This window comes from Antechinus flavipes, chromosome 1 (assembly GCF_016432865.1).
Source record: "Antechinus flavipes isolate AdamAnt ecotype Samford, QLD, Australia chromosome 1, AdamAnt_v2, whole genome shotgun sequence".
Taxonomy (NCBI): domain Eukaryota; kingdom Metazoa; phylum Chordata; class Mammalia; order Dasyuromorphia; family Dasyuridae; genus Antechinus; species Antechinus flavipes.
The window spans coordinates 3478393-3498317 of NC_067398.1; the positions used below are offsets into that span (position 1 = coordinate 3478393).

The following is a 19925-nucleotide window of genomic DNA, read 5'->3' on the forward strand; positions in this document are numbered from 1 at the left end:
GAGCAGAGAAATGCACATGAAGACAACTCTGAGGTCCCACCTCCCACCTCTCAGATTGGCTAAAATCACAGGAAAAGAGAATGATGGATATTGGAGGGATGCAGGAAAACTGGGGCACTGATGCATTGTTGGTGGAGCTGTGAACGGATCCAGCCATTCTGGAGAGCAGTTGAGAATTATGCCCAAAGGGCTATCGCCCTGTGCATCCCCTGTCCCAGCCTGCATCCCCAAGAGACAATACAGGAGAAAAGGGACCCCCACGTGCAGCAGTGTTTGTGGCGGCAAGGAGCCGGGAACTGAGTGGCTGCCCCTCAGTGGGAGAACGGCTACATTATGGCACACGAATGTTGTGGAATATTATTGTTCTGTAAGAAACGATGAAAAGGCTGGTTTTAGAGAAGCCTGGAAAGCGTTAGGTGACACTGAGTGAAGCCAGGAAAAGATTTTACAGAAAAACAAGATTGTGGTGACCGACTATGACAGAGACGCTGTTGGAACCTTTACAAACTGCTGCCTCATTAGAGTTGATGTTTTGGGCCAGAACCTGAAACAAGGTACTAAGTAGAACTAATTGATACAATGTTTGTGTTCACACCTTTACTCATTGAAATTCACAAGGATGGGAGACTCACACAGTAAACTTTGTAACTTTGTGAATTCACACCTCCTTGGGTGCCTCCAGAAGGAGGAGTCAACCTTTGGGAAATCACATAGAAAGAGGCTCTTAGCTTCGGGTTAGTGAGTTACTTCCGGTTAGGGGAGTTCAGCTGAATTACATTGGCGAGGAGCACTCTGGGCCAGACGCAGAGCACTCTGGGAGAGCCAGAAGCCCTCTCTCGGAGGCAAGAAAGATTCATTACAACTTTTACCTTGGTGCTGGCTGGAGGCAGAGGCAGAAGCAAAGGACAAAGCTGCAGGAGCTCTCAGAACCAAGGAGAGAGAGAGGCCTCTAAGAAAAGCTAACTGGGCTGTATTGGAGATAATAAAAGATCTGAACTTTTATCACCCGGCTGTGTTTGGGGTTACTATTGATCTGAACGGAGATTAAGGCTGCCTCCAGAAAACCTCCCCGAGAAACCTGCTCTCTCCCAGAGAACCTTTATATTATATTTTAAAGAAGAAAATCACCACAAAGATTCCAACAAGATGCGGTTCTTCTCTGCGATTCGGGGCAATCCCAATCAATTTTAGGAGCAAAGTATTGTCCATGTCCAGAGAGAGCTTTGGAGACTGAATCAATGCACATACCGTTTTCACCTTTTTTTTCTTCTGGGTTTGTTCCTTGTGGTTTTTGTTTTTCCCTTTTCTTCTGATTTTTCTCTCCCAACATGACTCATATGGAAATATATAAAAAATAAAGGTGCACGTGTGACGTAGAAATTTAGGTTTAAAACGGTTTAGAAATGGCGAGGCTGCCTTGTGAGGGTGCACCGCTCGTCCCTGGAAGCATCCGTCAGACACTCCCACCACAGGTCCCTCCTTCCCACTTTCCCTCACTCGGCAAGAAGAGGCTGCTCCAAGCTGCCGGCCAAGAAGCCCCAGGAGCAAGGACAAAAGCGGCCATTCTTCCCCTGGCTGAGAATGAACACCCACAAGCAAAGGCCGAAGAAATCAGAGCACCGAGACCGCAGGAGAGTGTGCGAATGCCCAGAGGAACCAATGGGGCCAGTGACGGCGTCTCCTCCAGATGCACCTTCCCCAGCCAGAGCTGTCTTCCAGTCTGGGGGGGGGGGTGGCTTGTGCTCACAACCCATCAAGGGCACCCCCGGTTACCAACGCTTCCAAACAAGGAGCCACCCTTGACCTCCCCTCTCTCTCACCCTCTCAGTCCAAGCCACGCCACTATCACCTTGTGGCATCTCTCCAGAAACCCCCTGCTGTCACCAGGCTGCCGGGGGCTTTGCCTGCCTCCATTCAGCCACCCAAGTAGCTACTTTCTAGGGTGCACAGAAGCTCCTTTGTGCCGTCCTCCCTCTCCCTCCTCCTCTGCACGTGTCCCTGCCCTAATGCAATGTCCTGCCCAAACACCAGCCCCTGGCAGCCGCCGCCTCCCGGTACCCCAGCGCACCAGCTCGCTCCCCCTCCTGCTGGGGTGGGCCCTCCTGGAGGCCGCAGGGCCTCCACTCCGCTCTCCGCTCCCCAGGCCCGGCCCGCACCACAAGCGCTGGGAGTGACGGCCTAGCAGTCCCTGCGTTTCCAGCCGCTTCTCAGGCCCGGTCGCACAGGCTCCTCGTCTCGGGGCCACCGCTCCCTTGGCAGACCGGCAGCACTTTCCCGTGCCCCTCCAGGGTTCCCTGGCTTTATCCCCCAGACGAGAGAGAAGATGGCAGAAAGGTCTCGGCAGCAGCTACGCCCGCGGATGGCACTAACACGCGGTCGGCCTTCCCGCCATCCTCGCCCTCCAAACTACCTTTCACACTTCCAGCGTTTGAGGCCGTCCACAAGGTGGCAGATGGCTGGCCCCCCATGTGGGGACCCTCCCCCCATCCATGCTCAGGACACCCTCCCAGGCTCCCCAGGAACCTCCACAGATCCTTATGAGCAGCACCTCAGAGCCATCTTTCCTGGCCAGCCTTTGGCGCACTTTATCGGGTCACATGGTTCTCTGTGGTTGTTGATCATAAAGCATTTGGCCAAAATCCACCTTGTAAAGGTTCTTTCCTCAGACAAGATCCGGGCCTTCACAGAATTCCTTGGCCCCGGGGAAGAGCGCAACAAGAAACACAATTCTGGCTTTTGGAGGAAGGAGAGATTCCCACGTGAAGTTCTGATAGCTGGCGCCCCCCACGAAGGAATGGAGAGGTCCCGGAGGTCCCAGTCGTGGATGACTCGGGGTGATTTAGGGAGCTGCCGCCCTTTTTCTAGCATCAGCAGCAGTCACTGCAGAGAGAGCACTCTGACCCTCCGTGCTAAGTAAATGAGCACTGACCTGCCCGCCCCAAGCTCAGAAGCCTTGAAGACGGGGCATCCGGGAGACCCCAACAGCCGTGGAGGTCCCAGAGTGCGGGCTGGGCTCCAAGGCCTCCCAGAAGGTCTCTGCAGTCACAGCCCCCGCTTGTGAGCAGCTGAAAGGCTGTTCATCCAGGAGAAAGCAGGGCCTCCCAAGAGCTCGAAGCAATTCTGCAGACTCCAAGTCACCAAGACACCAAGTGACAACATTTCTTCTACTCCAAGGAAGGGAAAGTGTGGTGCAACCATCCCCATCAGCGGCACACGCCCATCCCCCATCAGCGGCACATGGCTCTCCTTGGGTTTCTTTGGTGTCTTTCTTTGAACTAATAAGATCGAGTTGATGGGAAGAATCTGGACTGAATTAAAGCAGATGACATTAAAATGGCGTCCTTCCATCTTGTGAGACAGAGATGCTTGTGGCTCTCCAAGTGCCAGCAAGGAGGGCCAAGTCTGCAGCCGGGAGCGCCCGCTCCACAGGGCGCCCCGGAGTCCACCGCTCCTAGCACCCACTTTGCCCGTTCAAACTCGCGGCCGGCTATGGGTTTCCATAGAAAGAGCACACGTGGAGGACGGGCGACCCTCCAGACATGGCGGCAGAGACAGCTGAGAACTCCTGTCTGCTACAAGGGCAGCTACTTTTACCTGGAATGAGCTCAGGCCCGCCACGTTCCAGCCTGGACACAATGGTTCCTCACCGACTCCCCTCTGCTTCCTGGGGTTTCGCCAACAACTGTCCTTTCTGCTCACCTCCCCCAAGCCAAAGAACAGGCTCCTTGACCCAGAAGGACAAACCGTGCTGGCTGGCAGTGCCAGGCTCTCCCTTACTGGCCTGTCTCTTTTCCAAAGCCCCAGACCCCAGCCTCCCCGTCGGCCCTTCTCCCTCGGCTCCTGGCCCTCCTCTGCTCCCTCTCTTTGCTTCTGCCCCTTCTAAAGCCAGCTCCTCCGCGTCCCCAAGGCTCCCCTTCCCTCAGCTGGGCTGCATGTCCTGCAAGTCTTCCTCCTGGGCCGAGAGGCTTCCAGACGCTCAGTCCCACAGAACCTACCCATCAGCTCCCTCTCAATCTTGGACGTATGCCAGGCTAGCCAGGCCAGTGGGCTAGCTCTCTCCTCCTCCCTTCCCTATCTCTGTCTCTGTCTCTCTAACTCCCTCTGTCCCATCTGTCTCCGACTCTGTGTCCCTGTCTCTTTCTAGCTCTGCCCCTCTATCTCCCTGTCTCATCTGTCCCTGTCTCTGTCTCTCTATCCTTGTCTCTGTTTCTGTCTATATATCTATCTCCCTGTCTCATCTGTCTCTGTCTCTCTAACTCCATCTTGTCTGTCTCTCTTTCTTTCTGTCTCTATCTCCTTCTGTTTCAAGTCTCTCTCCCTCTCTCTGTCTCTGTCCTTGTTTCTGTTTCTATATCTCCCTCTGTCTCATCTGTCTCTGTCTCTCTAACTCCATCTTGTCTGTCTGTCTCTTTCTTTCTGTCTTTATCTCGTTCTGTCTCATCTGTCCCTGTCTCTGTCTCTGTCTAACTCCATCTTGTCTCTCTCTTTCTATCTCTATCTCCTGTCTCAGTCTCTCTCCCTCTCTCTGTCTCTGTCCTTGTTTCTGTTTCTATGTCTCTGTCTATTTCCTTGTCTCATCTGTCTCTCTCTGTACTTGTCTCTATTTGTCTCCCTCTATCTCATCTGTCTCTGTCTCTGCCTAACTCCCTCTGTCTCGTCTGTCTGTGTCTCTCTCTTTCTCTCTGTGTCTCTGTCTCTCTCCTCTCTGATCAGATCCTGGAGGGAAGGTTCCCCAGTTGATTCAGCCACCTTGACAGCTTTGAGGAGATGGGCGGGGGAGGGAGAGACGACAGGTAGAAAGCTGCCGCGTGGTGCGATGGCGAGGTGATGGGCCTGACCTAGAGTGACAGTTTTATGAGGGGCAAGAATGGCACATCTGCGGGAGAAGTTACGGAGGCAAGAACCAGTTTCGGCAGCTGGCCAGGTGAGGCTGAGCCCGGAGGCAGGATTCCAGCCCAGGTCTTGGGCAGCCTTCCCCCTGCCAGCCTTCCTCTGGGACTCAGGCAGCCGCCACCAGGCTGGAAGGGCTTCCCGGGAAGTTCAGGACCAGACGAGGTCGGAGCCGAAAGGCCCGCGGCAGCAGCAAACACCGGCTGCCACGGGGGAATACCTCCTTAGGCCATAGTGACCCGTGAGAAAAGCCCTTCCTGAAAATCCTCTAAAAAGTGGCTGAGACTTTGCTGTCCATGTGCTTAAACAGCCTCAAAACAAGGCAGGGAATGGGCATTTTCACCCACGGAAGGGGTCCCTCTGCCTGACACGGGACTCAGAGCTCTCTGCCGGGAGACGAACCCCAAGGCTCCTGCAGATGGAGCCGGAACCACCCTCACAGACCACGTGGCCCGAGCGGACGCCAGCCCAGAGAGGGCTGCACAAGTCGGGGAGGAGGGCTCAGGTCCTCTGTAATCCGGGACGTTCTCTTATCTCTGGTCCTGGCAATTTCTCCAAATAAATCCTTGATTTCTATCTTATCGTGTGCCTTTCTCCTCAAAGGGAAATTTCAGCTAACTGAAAATTTTAGTCAGCTGAGTTCTGGTTATTTGAAGTTTTAGGGGACCGAGGCGAAAAAGGAACCTAGACAAATAAATCATGTCAGTCAAGCAAGAGTACTCAAAAGCCAAGTGACTCGTGGCTAAAGTCACGATGCATCCACCGTCGGATCAAGGAAAATCTGCTCCATTTAACCTAGGAAGGAGGAGCTAACATGGAAAGAAAATTGGTGTGATCCCAACAATCTCCCGTCATTACTGATCGTCAGCTTCGCCTTCAGGAGAGGAGGACCCCCACCCCCAGCCGTATTACCGGGGGCGGCTTCGGACACCAGGCCAGAGCCGAAGGCTCCCTCCTCTACCTCGAGTTCTAGCCCCTATTCAAACAGCTCCCCCACCTTGTAAAGATAACACATTAAAATCCTATTAGTCAGCAACTCCTTTCCTTATGGTGAATAAAGCTAAAAGGGCCTTTTCTTCAAGCACATTTCGAAAGGGAACAGTTTGAAGGCATCCAGAGGATCCTAACTAACCAAGCCGCCCAGAGGGAGGGACCCGAGAGGGAGGCTGAGATGGGGACACCCCACGGAAGCAAAGGTACCGGGCGAGAATGTGAGTCCGAGCCAAGCTGCCAAGGCTTCCCACCAAGCCCGGGTAGGCTTCCAGGCAGGCGGCTGCCGTGGGTCTAGACAATAACTCCCCGGAAAAAGCAATGATCCCAAGAGGTTTTCTTACACCAAATGACAACCGGGTGACTTGGGTATAGGTTTGTGCATCTCTTTGGTTTATTGGGGATATTCTTCAAGGCCCTCTTTAGAAAGGAGCGCCAGCTCCCCAAAGGCTTACCTGTGTGCCAATGCCTGAGTATTCCATTTGAAAGCCTTTTCCTGTCTTTCCTGAGAAGGCCTTGAACTTCCACAGGGAAAGAGCAACCTCCCATCTGTCCCAGTCTTCTCGGCGATATTACTCACTGCGGCCTTGCCTTCCGGGAAGTCTCTCAGTTTGTTTTTGTCCGTTTCCAGGACCCCGAGAGGGTCAGAAGAGGCACCGGACAGGTTCTTCCACTTCTCTGCGGCCAAATCGCTGTGAGTGTCCAGGGAATTTTTGGAGGAAAGGGTGTCAGATAGAATATGGCCAGGAGGAGATAAGCTGAAGGGTTTCACTTGGCCTTCATCCCTGTTCTGCGCCGTGCTCAGGCCCGATGACCGTCTCAGGAAGCGTTTTCTGAGGGGGTCCTGAGGAAGTGACCGACAAAACCCAGTCAGTGTTTTCATCCAGATCTCTTTACAACAACAGTGGGTTTCAGCAGAACTGAAATCTCTTTTTTTCAATTGCTATTGGGCAAGAGGGAGGAATGGGGACCAATCATCCTCCAATACCACACGGAGTAACCTGGTTCCTCTGCGTCACCCGAGGTAACGACCGGCAGCTAAGGCATTAAAAACGATCACCGGCCGCTGCCATCTCGGAACCACAAGTCGCTCTCCGGCACCTCCCAAGTGCCAGCACCGCACTGGCGCTCGAGACGGGAAGACTGCCCCAACTAAAAATGGCTTCCGGAGAGGACACAGACTAACTGGCTCAACAGGCACCTGGACAAGGAGCTGCGACATTCCTGAAAACTGCCTCTTGTTCTTGTTTTCTCAATGGATGAGGAAGGGGGAGGGAGAGGTTGGGACTGAACACTTTAAAACAGAATGGGACTTTAAAAAGCAATGGCTGCCTCGCCTTTGTCCAAGAACATGGACACCCCCCAAGGCAGCCTCCTCTACCTGATGAGAGCCCCGGCTGTTCGTGTTTCCCTTCCGTCTCTGCTCAACACTGCCCTGTAAACTCTCCACCGGCCCAAGCCCTGCCCTCCGGGGCCGACAGAACAAGGGGAATCCCATTTCCACAAAAGGGCCCTTGAAGAGAGCATTCCTGCCCCAACAATCCTCCTCTCTCTTACCCGGTCCCCGACTTTGAGGGTCCCATCCTGACCATCCTCCTCTGACCTTTTTCCTGCTTTCTCAACATCTTTCCTAAAATGGGATGCTCAGGACTGAGCACAAGCTGGCCCTGCTGGTGCTGGACACCGAGCCCGTTAATGTGGCCCCCACGTGGCCTTCGCAATCGCCACTGAGCCTGTGGTCCATGGAAACCCCCTGTCTTTTGTAAGCAAACTCTTGTCCCGTCATTTCTCAGCCATCTCTTTGCACTTGGAAGTTGTTTGTTGAGCCAAGTGCCGGACTCGTTATCTCTCTTTACGAAGTTTCCTGTTCTTGGGCTTGGCTCCAAATTCGGAGCCCCCAAAGGTCACTCTCCCCCACCACACCCAGACAACAGTGATAAACACGGAACAGGGCAGAGCCGGGCCGAGAACCTGGACCGAGGCCTGCCCCAAGGGCCCCAAGGCCGGCTTGTCCGCACTGACCCGCTCCTGCCCACGTCTCCCCTGTGTCCTTCTGCTTGTGACCTCGAGAGGCCTCCCATCTGTCACTGCAGTAACTCTGGCCATGTGGCAAATGAAGCCGGGCAGCAAGGATTTGTCCCGCCTCAACCTGAGCTCTCTGACCTCCATCCTCCCAGCCTTTCCCCCACCCGCCGCCCCGAGCCCGGGATCTCGGCCCTGAGAGGCCCGCCTTCAGCCCGCCAGACCCAGGGTCCGATTCACCAAGGTTAAGTGGCTGAAACGTCGGCCTCCACCCAGGATGAGGGCCCCAAGACCTCATTGAGCATGTCTGCCTTCCGGGCCAAACCCAGCCGTCCTTAGCACGCCGGGTGGTCTGGCCTCCTGTTCCTTGCACCTGTGTCCCCTCTACTGGCAGGGCCGGAGAGGGAGCCCGACCTTCCCCCGAGCCACCCCAGGAGGGTGCGAGGGAGGGGGCACCAGAACAATTAGCCTCCAGAACAAGCATCCATCCTCTCAATTTTGTCCATCCCTCCCTCATCCCATCCCAAGCAGCTAGAAAACAGCTGCAACCTTCTCTGCCAGCTTCTTCCCTACCATGGCCGTCTGCACTCTGTAACCTCAGAAGGGGGTGCCTGTCAGGGAGAGTCCAGGGACACCCAACCCCCATCAAACATGGAGAGGTGAGGATGTGCTGAGGCTGGGGAGCCGCCATCGCAGAGACCTCCCCGGAGGCTGAAACCTCCCCCTGGGCTGCCCTGAGATGGGGTCTCGGCTGGGGGGCCGCCAGGGGTTTGGGAAAGGGAATCTTGCCTCCCTGGAACGGTCTGTGGCTTCCCTCAAGGGCAGGCCCAGGAGATCGGCTCATCTTCCACAAAGCTTCCTAAATCCCACAAACAAACCCCACTAATTAGCCTGTCCTTCCTCCAGGTCCACACGAGGACCTCCCTCAGGGTCCTCGCCAGCTTTAAATGAGTGACCCCACAGTGAGCACAAGATCTGACCCCTCTTCCTGGGCCAAAGCCCAGCCCTTGAGAGCCCCTCTGCCTCTCAGGGTCAGCTGCCAAATGGCTTCTCACCACATCCTCTCACGGGAAATCTGATGCGACACTGGGAACCGCAGCCCGCTCCCAACCAGTGTCGGGTGCTCCACGGCCTGGGCTGACCTTTGCCTCCCACCAGCTCAGCCTCCAGCAGCCAGATAGCCCCTCCCCTGATCCTGCCAGCCCCTCTCAGACACTCACAAAGGCCCGGTGTCCCACTGGAGGCCTGCAGCCGCTCACCTAGCAGTGCACCCCCTACCTCTCATTCCAAGCAAAAACTCAGGGACATCCCACAGTCCAGCCCTTGTCCAAACACACTACAGCTTGTCAGGTTCCCTCTGAAAATTGGGCTTTTTGGGGGAGACACAGTGTCTGAGATGAGGACTGACTTCTGCTGCCTCCCTGAACCTGACCTGGCTTCTCTGAATCCGGGTGCAGTCTCCCTCAATCTGGATATGGTCTCTCTGAATCTGGGTGCAATCTCCCTGAATCCGGGCATGGCCTCCCTGAATCTGAGTGTAATCTCCCTGAATCTGGGTGCAATCTCCCTGAATCTGGGTGTAATCTCCCTGAATCTGGGTACAATCTCTCTGAATCCGGGCATGGCCTCTCTGAATCTGGGTATAATCTCCCTGAATCTGGGTGCAATCTCCCTGAATCTGGGTGCAATCTCCCTGAATCCGGGTATGGCCTCCCTGAATCTGGGTGTAATCTCCCTGAATCTGGGTACAATCTCTCTGAATCCGGGCATGGCCTCCCTGAATCTGGGTATAATCTCCCTGAATCTGGGTGCAATCTCCCTGAATCTGGGTGCAATCTCCCTGAATCCGGGTATGGCCTCCCTGAATCTGGATGTAATCTCCCTGAATCTGGGTGCAATCTCCCTGAATCTGGGTGCAATCTCCCTGAATCTGGGTGCATCCATCTACAAATGCAGCCCCACAAGGGGAAGGGCAGCACAACCTGGTGAAGATGAGCTGCGGGGTCCTGCATGGGTCACTTCAGTGCCCCCACAACTAACTCTCTATGACCATGCAGCACCAGGAGTGAGCTCCATAAGAGAAGAGTTCCCACAGCAGACACTCCCAGACAAATGAAATCATGGGTTCAGACCAAAAAACCGTCCCTGAGCATCAGAGACAAATGGTAGAGTAGTCTGAGCGATCTGATTCCTCCTAAAAATGAGGAATTGCAGGCCCAGAGAAGCAGGGGACCATGCAGTGGTGATGGAGAGAGGGGAACCCAGCCGGGGAAGGGGGAGCGCGGCATCCTCTAGCCCTCAACGACCTCCTCGCTAGCCCACCACTGCTAAATGCTCTGGGCAGCCGCCCAGCGCAGAATGGCCAAGCAAAGACCCCTGATAGATGCTGGTCTGGGGGCCCACCTCAGAAATCATTTTAAAGATCATAAATCAATAGTTATGTTAAAAAGCTACTTTCCTATGAGACATGAAGGCCTCCCCTCCCATCACTAGCAGGAATGTTTTACTGCCCAGACTTTGAACTCCTGAATGAAGCCGCCTCTGCCATAGCCGGGCCCAGAGAGCCCAGGGAGAGTGGGGCGAGCTCAGCACGGGGGACGTAATCAAGACTGCAGCACTTAGCAGGCCCACTCCCCTTTCTCCAAAGCAGCAAGGAAAGGTCACAAGATCAGAGAGCAGGTGCGAGGGGAGCCAAGTCTACCGCCGGGGTTTCCTTATGTTCCGCCCCAGACCAGGGCCCTTTTACCACCACCATCCTCATCATCATCATCCTCACCACCACCATCCTCCTCCAAACAATAATAATCATAACCACCTCTTGTGAGTTGGCGATGGGCCCCGACAATATTCCTCTGGCCAAGAGGCCAGACTTGAGTCTCCCTTCTGCCATCTTCTTCCCTTCTGAAGACTCTGCCTTTTTAGGGTTCTCCACGCTGCTTGACATGATCTCCTTCCGGAGTGGTGGCGACCCATTGCCATCTCCTACGACGGACTTGGAGGTCTTGTTTTTGTGTGGCGGTCTCTTGGGGGATGCGATGTTACCGAGTGTGTCACCATCACATTCATCATGCCTACTGGAGAGAAGAGGTGGGCATTAAGAGTGTATCTCAGTCCTGAGCACTCACACATTACTGATCACTCCCCCCACCCCGGGGAAATATGCCATCCACCAACTGACCAAAAACACTTTCAAGGCCGCCTCGTCATTTGTCGTGGGGGGATGGAGTCCCTTACGCAAAGCAGCCCACCCTTAGTGTTTTAGGGGGCGTCACTGATAACTGGCACGAATTTAGGAAAAGTTAAAGCATCAGGTTTTCTCTTGTACTTTCATAGAATCTTGTTTCCATTCACATTAGCCAGTTATAATAGAAATAATGGACTGGACTGTCATTTGAAAATCAAAGAAAAATAACTCATTAGGATCGGCACGCCGTGGCAAAGGCAGAGGTCAGAGAATGGAATTTATTATCTCGTCCGTCTGCGTTTGTGTTCCAGAGGGTCAAAGCCAAGGGATGCACCGGCCCACCTGGATTCAAATGGCACTGGGAGATATGAGAATACGATACGATGCAGATGATGTGAGTCTGTGGCTTTCGAACGCAGAGGCTGCCCCTGGCATCCACGGTTGCCCCCAGGATCCGAGGCTGCCCAGGGCTCTTCAATATTTATCCCAAACAGACAAGGCTGAAAGGCTGCCATGGTAACCCCACGTGGTAAATAGTTTTATTTGGTATTCAAAAAACAGCTTTTCCTGTGGCAGTTTCCATACAGCTGTGGTTTTCGACGTGCTTGCCGATAGATAAAAGCAGCGCCGCGGGCTGTGGCCTCCAGAAAGCGCTAACTTCCATGCTCAAACTGCTAAAGCTCATCCTTTTTGTTCTAACCAGCAAGAAGCATCCGTGCTGGTGAAGCAGACAGGCTTCAGACACCCAGCCACCTTACTCAAAGACAACCCCCCCACACCATTTGCAGTCCCTCTCCTGCCCTCTCGTTCTGACAATTTAATTCGACATTTATCATGTGCCAGGAATGGAGGAGAGAAGGGGGCCCAGGTGCTCCCCTATTTGCTGCTGAGGGTCCCGTTTGTATCCTAATCTTCCAGTGAACAATTCCTAGGAATTGGATTTGGTTTTTTAATCTCAAGAACCATTTTTAAGGGACCATCCCAAACCAACACACAAGACAATCCTTCCCAAGAAAAAAGGAAGTTTGGAGTCAGAGAAAGTGCCACGTCATCATGGGCACATCTTAGGCCACAGCAACTGCCTGGAGCTCCCGGGTCCAGGATTTTACCATGTGCACATCTCAAATGGGCAAGGCGGTCTTCCCAAAGCATCGTCCCCAAACACCCTGAGGTCACTCCAAGGAGAACCACCGCCATCGCGTGCCCAGCCAGCACCACCCAGGGAAGGGCCTTTTTCCCCCAACTATCCCTCCCCCACAGTGGATAGCCAAGGGACAGAACCCACTACTAGCAGATTTCTGCACCAAATGACCCATATCGTGCAAAGTTGTGCTTAACTCCTAAAGCCTTCAAAGCTACGCACTTCAGCACTAGGAATTTGGTCTCCATTAGTGTGGTGGGCAATTATCCAAGGCAAATAGGTCATTTTCAAGGACAAGGTTTAACCATTTCATCCAATTTACAAGGACCTGAGCAGGGTAGAGATAATTGGAAGGTCAGAAGGCCCAGGGGGTTGAATCCTGACTTTGGTAGATCTTGGGTAAAGGCCCCCTTAGCTCTAGTTCTATGGATCTGTTTCCATAACTTTAAAAATTAGGGGCTTTGGATCAGCTCATTCCAAGATCCCTCTTAGCCCTAAATCAGCAATACTATGACCGCCTAACACTTGGCTTGACCTGAGAGGGACGCTTCACAGAATCCTCTGTGCCTTCAGTTCTGTGCTTACCCTTAAAGGCTGCTCTCACCAGATGCCTCAGATCCCCAAAACAATCTGAAATAAGGGAGACTGGCTGCATTTCTATCAGCCCTCCCCGCTCTCCATCAATCCCATAATACCTTTCGAGTCTATCTGGCTCAGTGAGCCCTGGAAGTCATTAAGAACTGAAGCTGTAAAGCTCAACAATCAATCCCTCCACACTCACTAAGTGATGCCTCTGGGGGCCAGGCAGAAGCTTCTCCTTCACAAATACATCCCTGAATGAGCTTCTCTCTGGTCTGGGTCCCTGTCAGGGCCCTGACTTGCGCCTCATTCTTCGTGCTGCCACTGGCCCTGACTTCGGAGTGGGGCGACCTGTCCCTCTACAAGGGTTCTCTCTATTGGTGTCTGTCAAGCTGGTCACCAGGGGGCCCAGGACCCCCCTCTGTGCTTCTCCCATGTGCTCTCATGGATTAAGCAATTCTAATTCTGCCCGCACTTTTCTGTACAGATGCCCACGATTTGCGACCAGAGGGCTGTGCCCGCCTTTCTTCCCAAGACGTAGAGGATGGCACAAGGAGGAAGAGTGGGGGGCTCTCGCCCATGCCAGGAAGTGCCAAGGGGGACGAAGCACAGATGGCATCCATTCCGTCCCACCCGGGCTAAGCAAGAAAGGGCAGGAGGTCCCCCTGCAAGGACCAAGGTGGGAGCCAAGTGGGCACAAAGCCTCCCCTCCTGGGGCCCATTCTCTGAGCTCTGCCCATCAGCCAGTCAGTCCCTGCCGGCCCTGCGGCCATTTCTGAGGAGCTGCCTCTCCAAAGTAGGAGATGGGGAGGAGGGAGAGGGGGTAGCAGGGGAGTGACCAGATGGGAGGGAGAAGTGACTAGTGCTGGGGAGAGGGGAGTGACCACTGATTGGGAAGGAGAGAGAGACCAATGAGGAATGAGAAGAGACCCCAGGGAAGCGGCCCTATCTCTAGGGGGTGAGATATGATGCATCCAGCGTGTGCCCCAATCAGGAGCAAGAAGGAGACCTGGGGGGAGGGGACCCACTACCCGGCCCGGCTGAGCAGGGGCGGCCCAAAGGCCGACCTTCCCCCCATTGATGCCGGGCGGCCTGGGCCTCTGAACCTCTCCTCCGCCTCCTTCCCGCCCCCCATGTCCCGCGGTTTCTTTCCGCACCAGCCCCCGGCAGCCGTTCTACCTGGGCAGGGACTGTGGCCGGGCCGTGGGCGGGGCCTCAGGAGGCCGAGGCCACTCGAGGCCCGGGGTGGACAGAAACGGCAGCGGGGCCGGGATCGAGGCCCAGACGCGGGCCATCCTAGGCTCGGGGTCCCGCGGCCCGATGTGCGGCAGGCTGACGTCGGCCGAGGACATGCCCTGGCGCCCCTCCGCCAGGCTCCCCGGCCAGCCCCAGACTAGCGAGGCCCCAGGTCCTGAGGAGGACGCTTGGGCCCGGCCTCGCAGCCACCGGTGGTTCAAGGCAGCGGCCTGCCGGGCCCCAGAGCGAGGCCTGGCACCTCTCTGCACATGCGCCAGCACAGAGCCCCTGCAGCGGCCCGACGGACACACGCCGAGGACCCTCGGGAGCCTCGCCCGCCCCCACTGCACATGCGCCAAGGGGCCCGGCGGGAAGCCTCGCCCCCGAGCCTCGCCAGTCCCCACTGCACATGCGCTGCGGGACCCGGTGGTGCTTTGCCCTCCCCCGCTGCACATGCGCCAAAGGCCGGGCATTTAAGGCCACGCAGCTTCCCGCTCTCCTCCACAGTCTCACTTCGCGAGTCCCCGCCTCGACTGTCTCGCGGAGCGCAGCTGAACCCGCCCCCTCCTGAGGCTCCGGGGCGCCGGGCGGTGGCTGCTCTCCCGCGGAGTCTCCTGTGCCCGGCGGGGCCCACGGGCTCCTGGAGGCGGCCGCCCCTCTGTGGGCTGCCTCGTCTCGGACGCGGCTTTGAGGGCTTTCTTTCCGCGCCCAGCCCCCATCTTCAGGGCCCACTGCCCCGGGGATGTGTCGGCCCCTGCCGGCGGCTGCGCCCACCTCACCCGCCCCCCCACGGAAAGCAAGAGAAGCTGCAGAGTCCGGGCGCCCGCCCTGGGGCCCTTGGGTCACTTGAGTGGAGGTCTCCCACGCCCCCTGCGCCCCCTTCAGGAAGGTAGGGAAGCTCCAGTCGGCACGAGGGCGCCTCGTTCGCTTAGAAAGCTGGACGGGCTCTCCCAGGCGATCAAACCCGGAACTAAATGGAGGCCCCTCCCACGCGTCCGCCTGTGGCTCCCCCAAAGGCCCCTGGGTAACCTCGCTAGATTCCAGAATTGGGGGCATCCTTTTGCAGGGAACGTGTATAAAGCCCCCAGCCGAGGGCCCGGCGCACAGTAGGGGCCGCACCCATCTTTCTTCTCTTTCCGAAGGAAAGATGCTGGCGCGCACTTGGCGGGAAAAGCCGGGACGAATAAAGCTTTTGTGAGGATGGTGTCGCCCCCAGAAACCTCTAAGTGAAGCCCGAGTGCGGCCGGAGAAGCGTTTCCCAGACTGGGCGCTGGCTCAGTGTGTCCCATTATAACCAACGCCATGCGGTACCTGGTCTTTCCATCTTCATCTGAAACCTCGCTCGAATTATTATTATTCACTGCAGAATTCTCAGAGCATTTCAAAGGTAGTTTGTTATACATCTTGGAAGCTGAAACAATAGAAAGTGGTGTTTCTTGTATTAAATTGTAACTGTTCTTTCCAGAATGATCCAAAAAGTAACTTGTAATGATTTCGAGGCTTGTTTTCAGAGGATTTTTCTTTACCTGTTATTGGGAGAAAAAAAGTTTTAACTTTGAATTTCTTCAAGTTTTACAAAGTCAAGTTTTCCTAAGACCTTTTTGCTAAACATCTTTGTCTTTGAATTTTTCCAGTTTAAATCTTTTTTTCTCCACTTGAAGAAAGAGCCCCTTTATCTGATGGGAAGTATGTGGGGAAGTGGAAGGGGCTGGGTGAGAAACCTAAGGGCCTTGTCTGAGTGTTAACTGCCATCTCTTACATGTGTGGCCTTGGCCCCTGGGCAATTCCTACCTCAAATGAAGAAGTGGTTTGGATGGCCCCTGAGGGCCCTTCTAGGATCTTCTCATCCTATTGTCAAAGACAAAAAATTAGGAGTCCCATCCTCTGCATTTTAGGCCTAAGACTGACCATTTTATTTTATTTAACATAATTCGAAATCCACAGAAAAGGGTAAAATGTCCAGACTGATAACAGTGCTTCCCAGAGGGTTATTCATAACCATAACTCTCCTGCCTATAAGGTTTTAGACACTTCCTCTTGCCTGCAGGACATAAAACAAACTCCTCCCCCTTGTATCCTAATTGCCCAACTTGGAGTTCAAATTGGGCCTCAGATACATACTAGCCATGGGATCCTGAGCAAGATACTTCTTTTCTCTCAGCCTCAGTTTTCTCATCTGTCAAATGAGGAGACTGGCTTCTGGGGTCCCTTCTGTTTCTAGATGAATGATCCCATGAACCCATGATCCCATGAACCCACTCATCTATACAGCTCTAGCACCAGCTTAATTGTCTCTGCCCCGTACATGACATTGCCTTTAAAAGCATTTCCTCAACTTCCCCTCTTGGAATTTCCCACAACTCCCAAGCTTCCTCCTAAGGGAGGCCTCCTCCGATTCCTCCCCTTGCTAAAACCGCCTGCCCAGGAAATTGCCAGGTAAGTCTGTCTCTCAAGTTTCCTGACCTGTGCACATGGATTCCTTCAGTGGAACTTATAAGCCTCGTGTCTGGTCCCAAGATCAAGGAATAGTTCCCTTTTATCTTCCTGTCCCAGCATCTAGCACAGCCTCGGTGCTTAGGAAATGTTTGCTGACTGAATGATTGGTTGACTGATCTTAAGGTATGTATAGCATTTTGACATTTGGGCAAGGCACCTTGTCACAGAGATTATTGAAGGCGACAAGCAAGGGTGGAAGGGAGCCGAGGCACTTTTCCTTAGAAGAGGCAAAAATGGTCCTCGTGGGAAGAACTGACCGTCGGTGATGAAAAATCTTCTTGTGGGGAAAGGAGAGAGCCTGAGAGTGGTGGTCTGGGTCAGAACAAGAGTATGAGACGCGGCCTCCAGAAAGGGCACCGCTCCCTTCTCAGTAGGAGACTGCTTAGGTCAGCGGCCTTGGGCATCTCGCTGCCAGCCCCCACTCCTGCACTTGCCACCCTCTCCCCCAGCTTTCAGTGCCCTGTCCCCTGAAAGTCACCCACCTTGTTTTCCTTATAAAGCATTTCTAGGTGCAGAACCTTGCGCAGCTCATTTCTGTTGTTTATGCTGTATTCACCTCGAGGATGTTCTTGGTCCAAGACAAGGCTTGTTTTTTTTAAACCCTGGAAGAAGTTGGAAACATTTGGTTGATCCCGTTCTTAAGCCCACTCTACCATGTCCAGTACTATTTCCTTACTAGAGGTTGCTGGGACACTCCCAGACTGACCCGGACACCTGGAAGGAGAAGTTCCCCAGGGGCTTTGCAGCAGCAGAAACATCAGCATGTCCACCATCACTATTTACTTACCAGACATGTGATCATGAGGCGTTCATGGTCAGAGAAGGTCCGAACTCAGAGCTGGGCTCTGGCCCTCTGCCTGCCCTATACCTGCATTCCTTCCCTCTTGTTCCAGGGGCTCTCACTCTAGCGCCTGGGGGCAGATGTCAGATATAAAATGGCCTTCTTTGGGGGTCAGCACTCTCATTTATCATGCTGGGAGCCTCATAAGAACTTAATGCTTTCTAATGATAACTCTCTCCCTGTCCCCACCTCCACCTTCTGAGTTTGACTTTCCCTACCCAAGTCCCTCCTCAATCCCTTCTGCTTAGAGGGCAATGCAGCCATAGTAGTGACCTTTTGTAAGGTATACAGAGTGGAAGGGACACTGAAGGCGTCAAGAGACAGAAAAAGTATGGGGAGGGAGCAGGGAAGGAGGAAAAGAAGGGAGAAAGGAAGAGAGGGAGGAGAGAATTTCATTGCTGGGGTGCTCACAACCTGTGAAGGCAGCTCATTCCATTGTTGAATGGTTCTCATTGTTGAGAACTGTTTTCTCAGAATTTTGAGGGAGCCACCATTTTAATTTTTTAAGCAAGAGGTTTGATACTTTTTGAAAGGAGACATTGAATCCTATAAAGCTGAAATTTGCTTCCCTGAATCTTTTGAGTTTGGATCCTATTTCTTCCCACAAAATAACAGATAAAAACAGAACAAATCTAACTGAGCTGAAATTATGGACCTTTCAAACAAGCAAAGATCATTAAACAGTAGGTCTTCCTTAAATAGCTTAATGTAAATTATTTGTCACAAAAGAGACAAGAGCAAGCTTTTATAATAGAGAGGAAGGGATAGGGGAGTGAATGAACCTTACTCTCATCAGAACTGACTCAAAGAAAAAATAATGGATATAGAAATCTATCTTATCTTATAGGAAAATAGGAGAGGAAAAGGTACAAGAAGGGGGAAGGGTGATAGAAAGAAGAGCATATTGGGAGAAGGGAATGGTCAGGAACACAGCACTTTTGAAGAGGGACAGAATCAAAGTAGAGAGGGAATAGAATAAATGGGCAGGAAATAGAAAGAGTCATGGTGAAGAGAATTTTGAAGCCAGTTTCTCTGATGAAGGCCTCATTTCTCAAATAGGAACTGATCAAAATCACACACACACACACAAAACCAAGCTCCATTCCCCAATGGATAGGATAAAATGAAAAGTTCAAAAAATATGAACTGTGACCTAAGGGATCATGCATACCATATATCCCAAAACATATTGTTTAAAAAAAAAAAGGAAAGGGACCTATATGCACAAAATTGTATATAGCAGCTTTTATTTCAGGGCAAAGAATTGGAAATTGAAAAAATGACCATCAATTGGGGAAGGCTGAATGTGGTCTGCCATTATGATGGAATACAGTTGTTCTGTAAGAAATGATGAGCAGGATACTCAGAAAAACTTGGAAAGATTTCAGTGAGCTGATGCAAAGTGAAAAGTCCTGCAGACAAAATAATAGCAAAGTGCTGGGATGCTCAGCTGTGAGTGACTTTGTTGTTCTGAGCAGTACAGTGATCCACGACCACCCTGAAGGATTTATGCTCTCCATCCCCAGAGAAAGAATTGATGGGATCTGGATACAGATCCCATTTTTTTACTTTATTTTTCATGGGTGGGAGTGACGGGAAATCTCTTTTCTTTAGGGACATGTTTATAGAAATGTCTTGCATAAGTTTACATGCGTCTTCTCAATGGTGGGAGGAAGAAGGGAGAGAATCTGGAACTCAAAGGTTTAAAAACAAATTTAAAAATATTTTACCTCTAACTGGGGAAAATAAAATGTTAAAACTATCTGTAAAAAAAGACTAGTCCAAGCTTGTAGCCCATGAAACCAATAACGTGTTTTCAACCTTGCCCCATCATCCTGATCACTCTCCCTGATCAGTCTTCAGCTTCTCTTAGGATTTTGAGGCCGTTTGTCATTCTACAGATGAGGAAACTGAGACTCATTGCAGTGGCCCAAGGTCACACAGCTCCCACCTAATAGAGTCCAACGCATATCCTGGGACTCCAGAGTCAGCATCCTTTCTGCTCTGTCACTGCCTTAAGGCCTCAGGACAGCCTACTTCTGCAGCAGAAACAGGGTGCGAGCCAAAATCTTCCTGCCACTAGCAGGCTTTCCTCCCCCAGCAGGAGCTTTTGAAAACAGAGCCTGGAGAGACAAACTCTGCCTGGCACATAGCAGGCTCGCCATAAATGCTCGTTGGCGTGATACGGACTGTCAGGCTCCTCCCAGAGCTGGCCCTAGGTCACTCCTTCCCTCCAGCCCCTTCCGTTTCTGTGGCCACATGCTGCTTGTTCCCCAGAAGGCAAGGGGCTGGTGAAGGAAGCCCCAGGGAAGAGGGCACTACATGTGGAGGCAGCAGCCAAGGGGCCGAAGCCCAGAAATGCTCAGCCAGAAAACTCAGGAGATTCTGCAGAGCTCCTGCTGGCTTTGCTGGGCTTGGGGGGAGGCTGGAGGGGTTCCTCCTTAGACAACTGTCAGCAGCCTCTACTAACGACACACTGAGGCTTTGTGGGCTTTTACTGTTGTTATCTATCAGCGGCCAGCAGACAAACTTAGCCTCAATGCGGG

General features: G+C 53.2%; 1 protein-coding gene across 8 annotated transcripts in view; it reads right to left on the minus strand.

Annotated features, from left to right (window-relative positions):
• MINDY4 (MINDY lysine 48 deubiquitinase 4) overlaps positions 1 to 19925 on the minus strand; it is a 126676-nt gene that overhangs the window by 79879 nt on the left and 26872 nt on the right. Inside the window, exons 1-5 of one of the 8 annotated variants that reach the window (XM_051977779.1) lie at positions 17326 to 18057; positions 17021 to 17140; positions 15354 to 15568; positions 10718 to 10976; positions 6336 to 6724 (exon numbers count right to left, since the gene is read on the minus strand). In XM_051977779.1, coding sequence (XP_051833739.1) covers positions 6336 to 6724; positions 10718 to 10976; positions 15354 to 15568; positions 17021 to 17140; positions 17326 to 17340 — 998 coding nt within the window. In that variant the 5' untranslated portion in view covers positions 17341 to 18057. Of the gene's footprint in view, positions 1 to 6335; positions 6725 to 10717; positions 10977 to 13985; positions 14513 to 15353; positions 15569 to 17020; positions 17141 to 17325; positions 18058 to 19925 lie in introns of those variants that run through there. The other 7 variants (XM_051977763.1, XM_051977754.1, XM_051977792.1 and 4 more) reach the window with 7 other exon arrangements.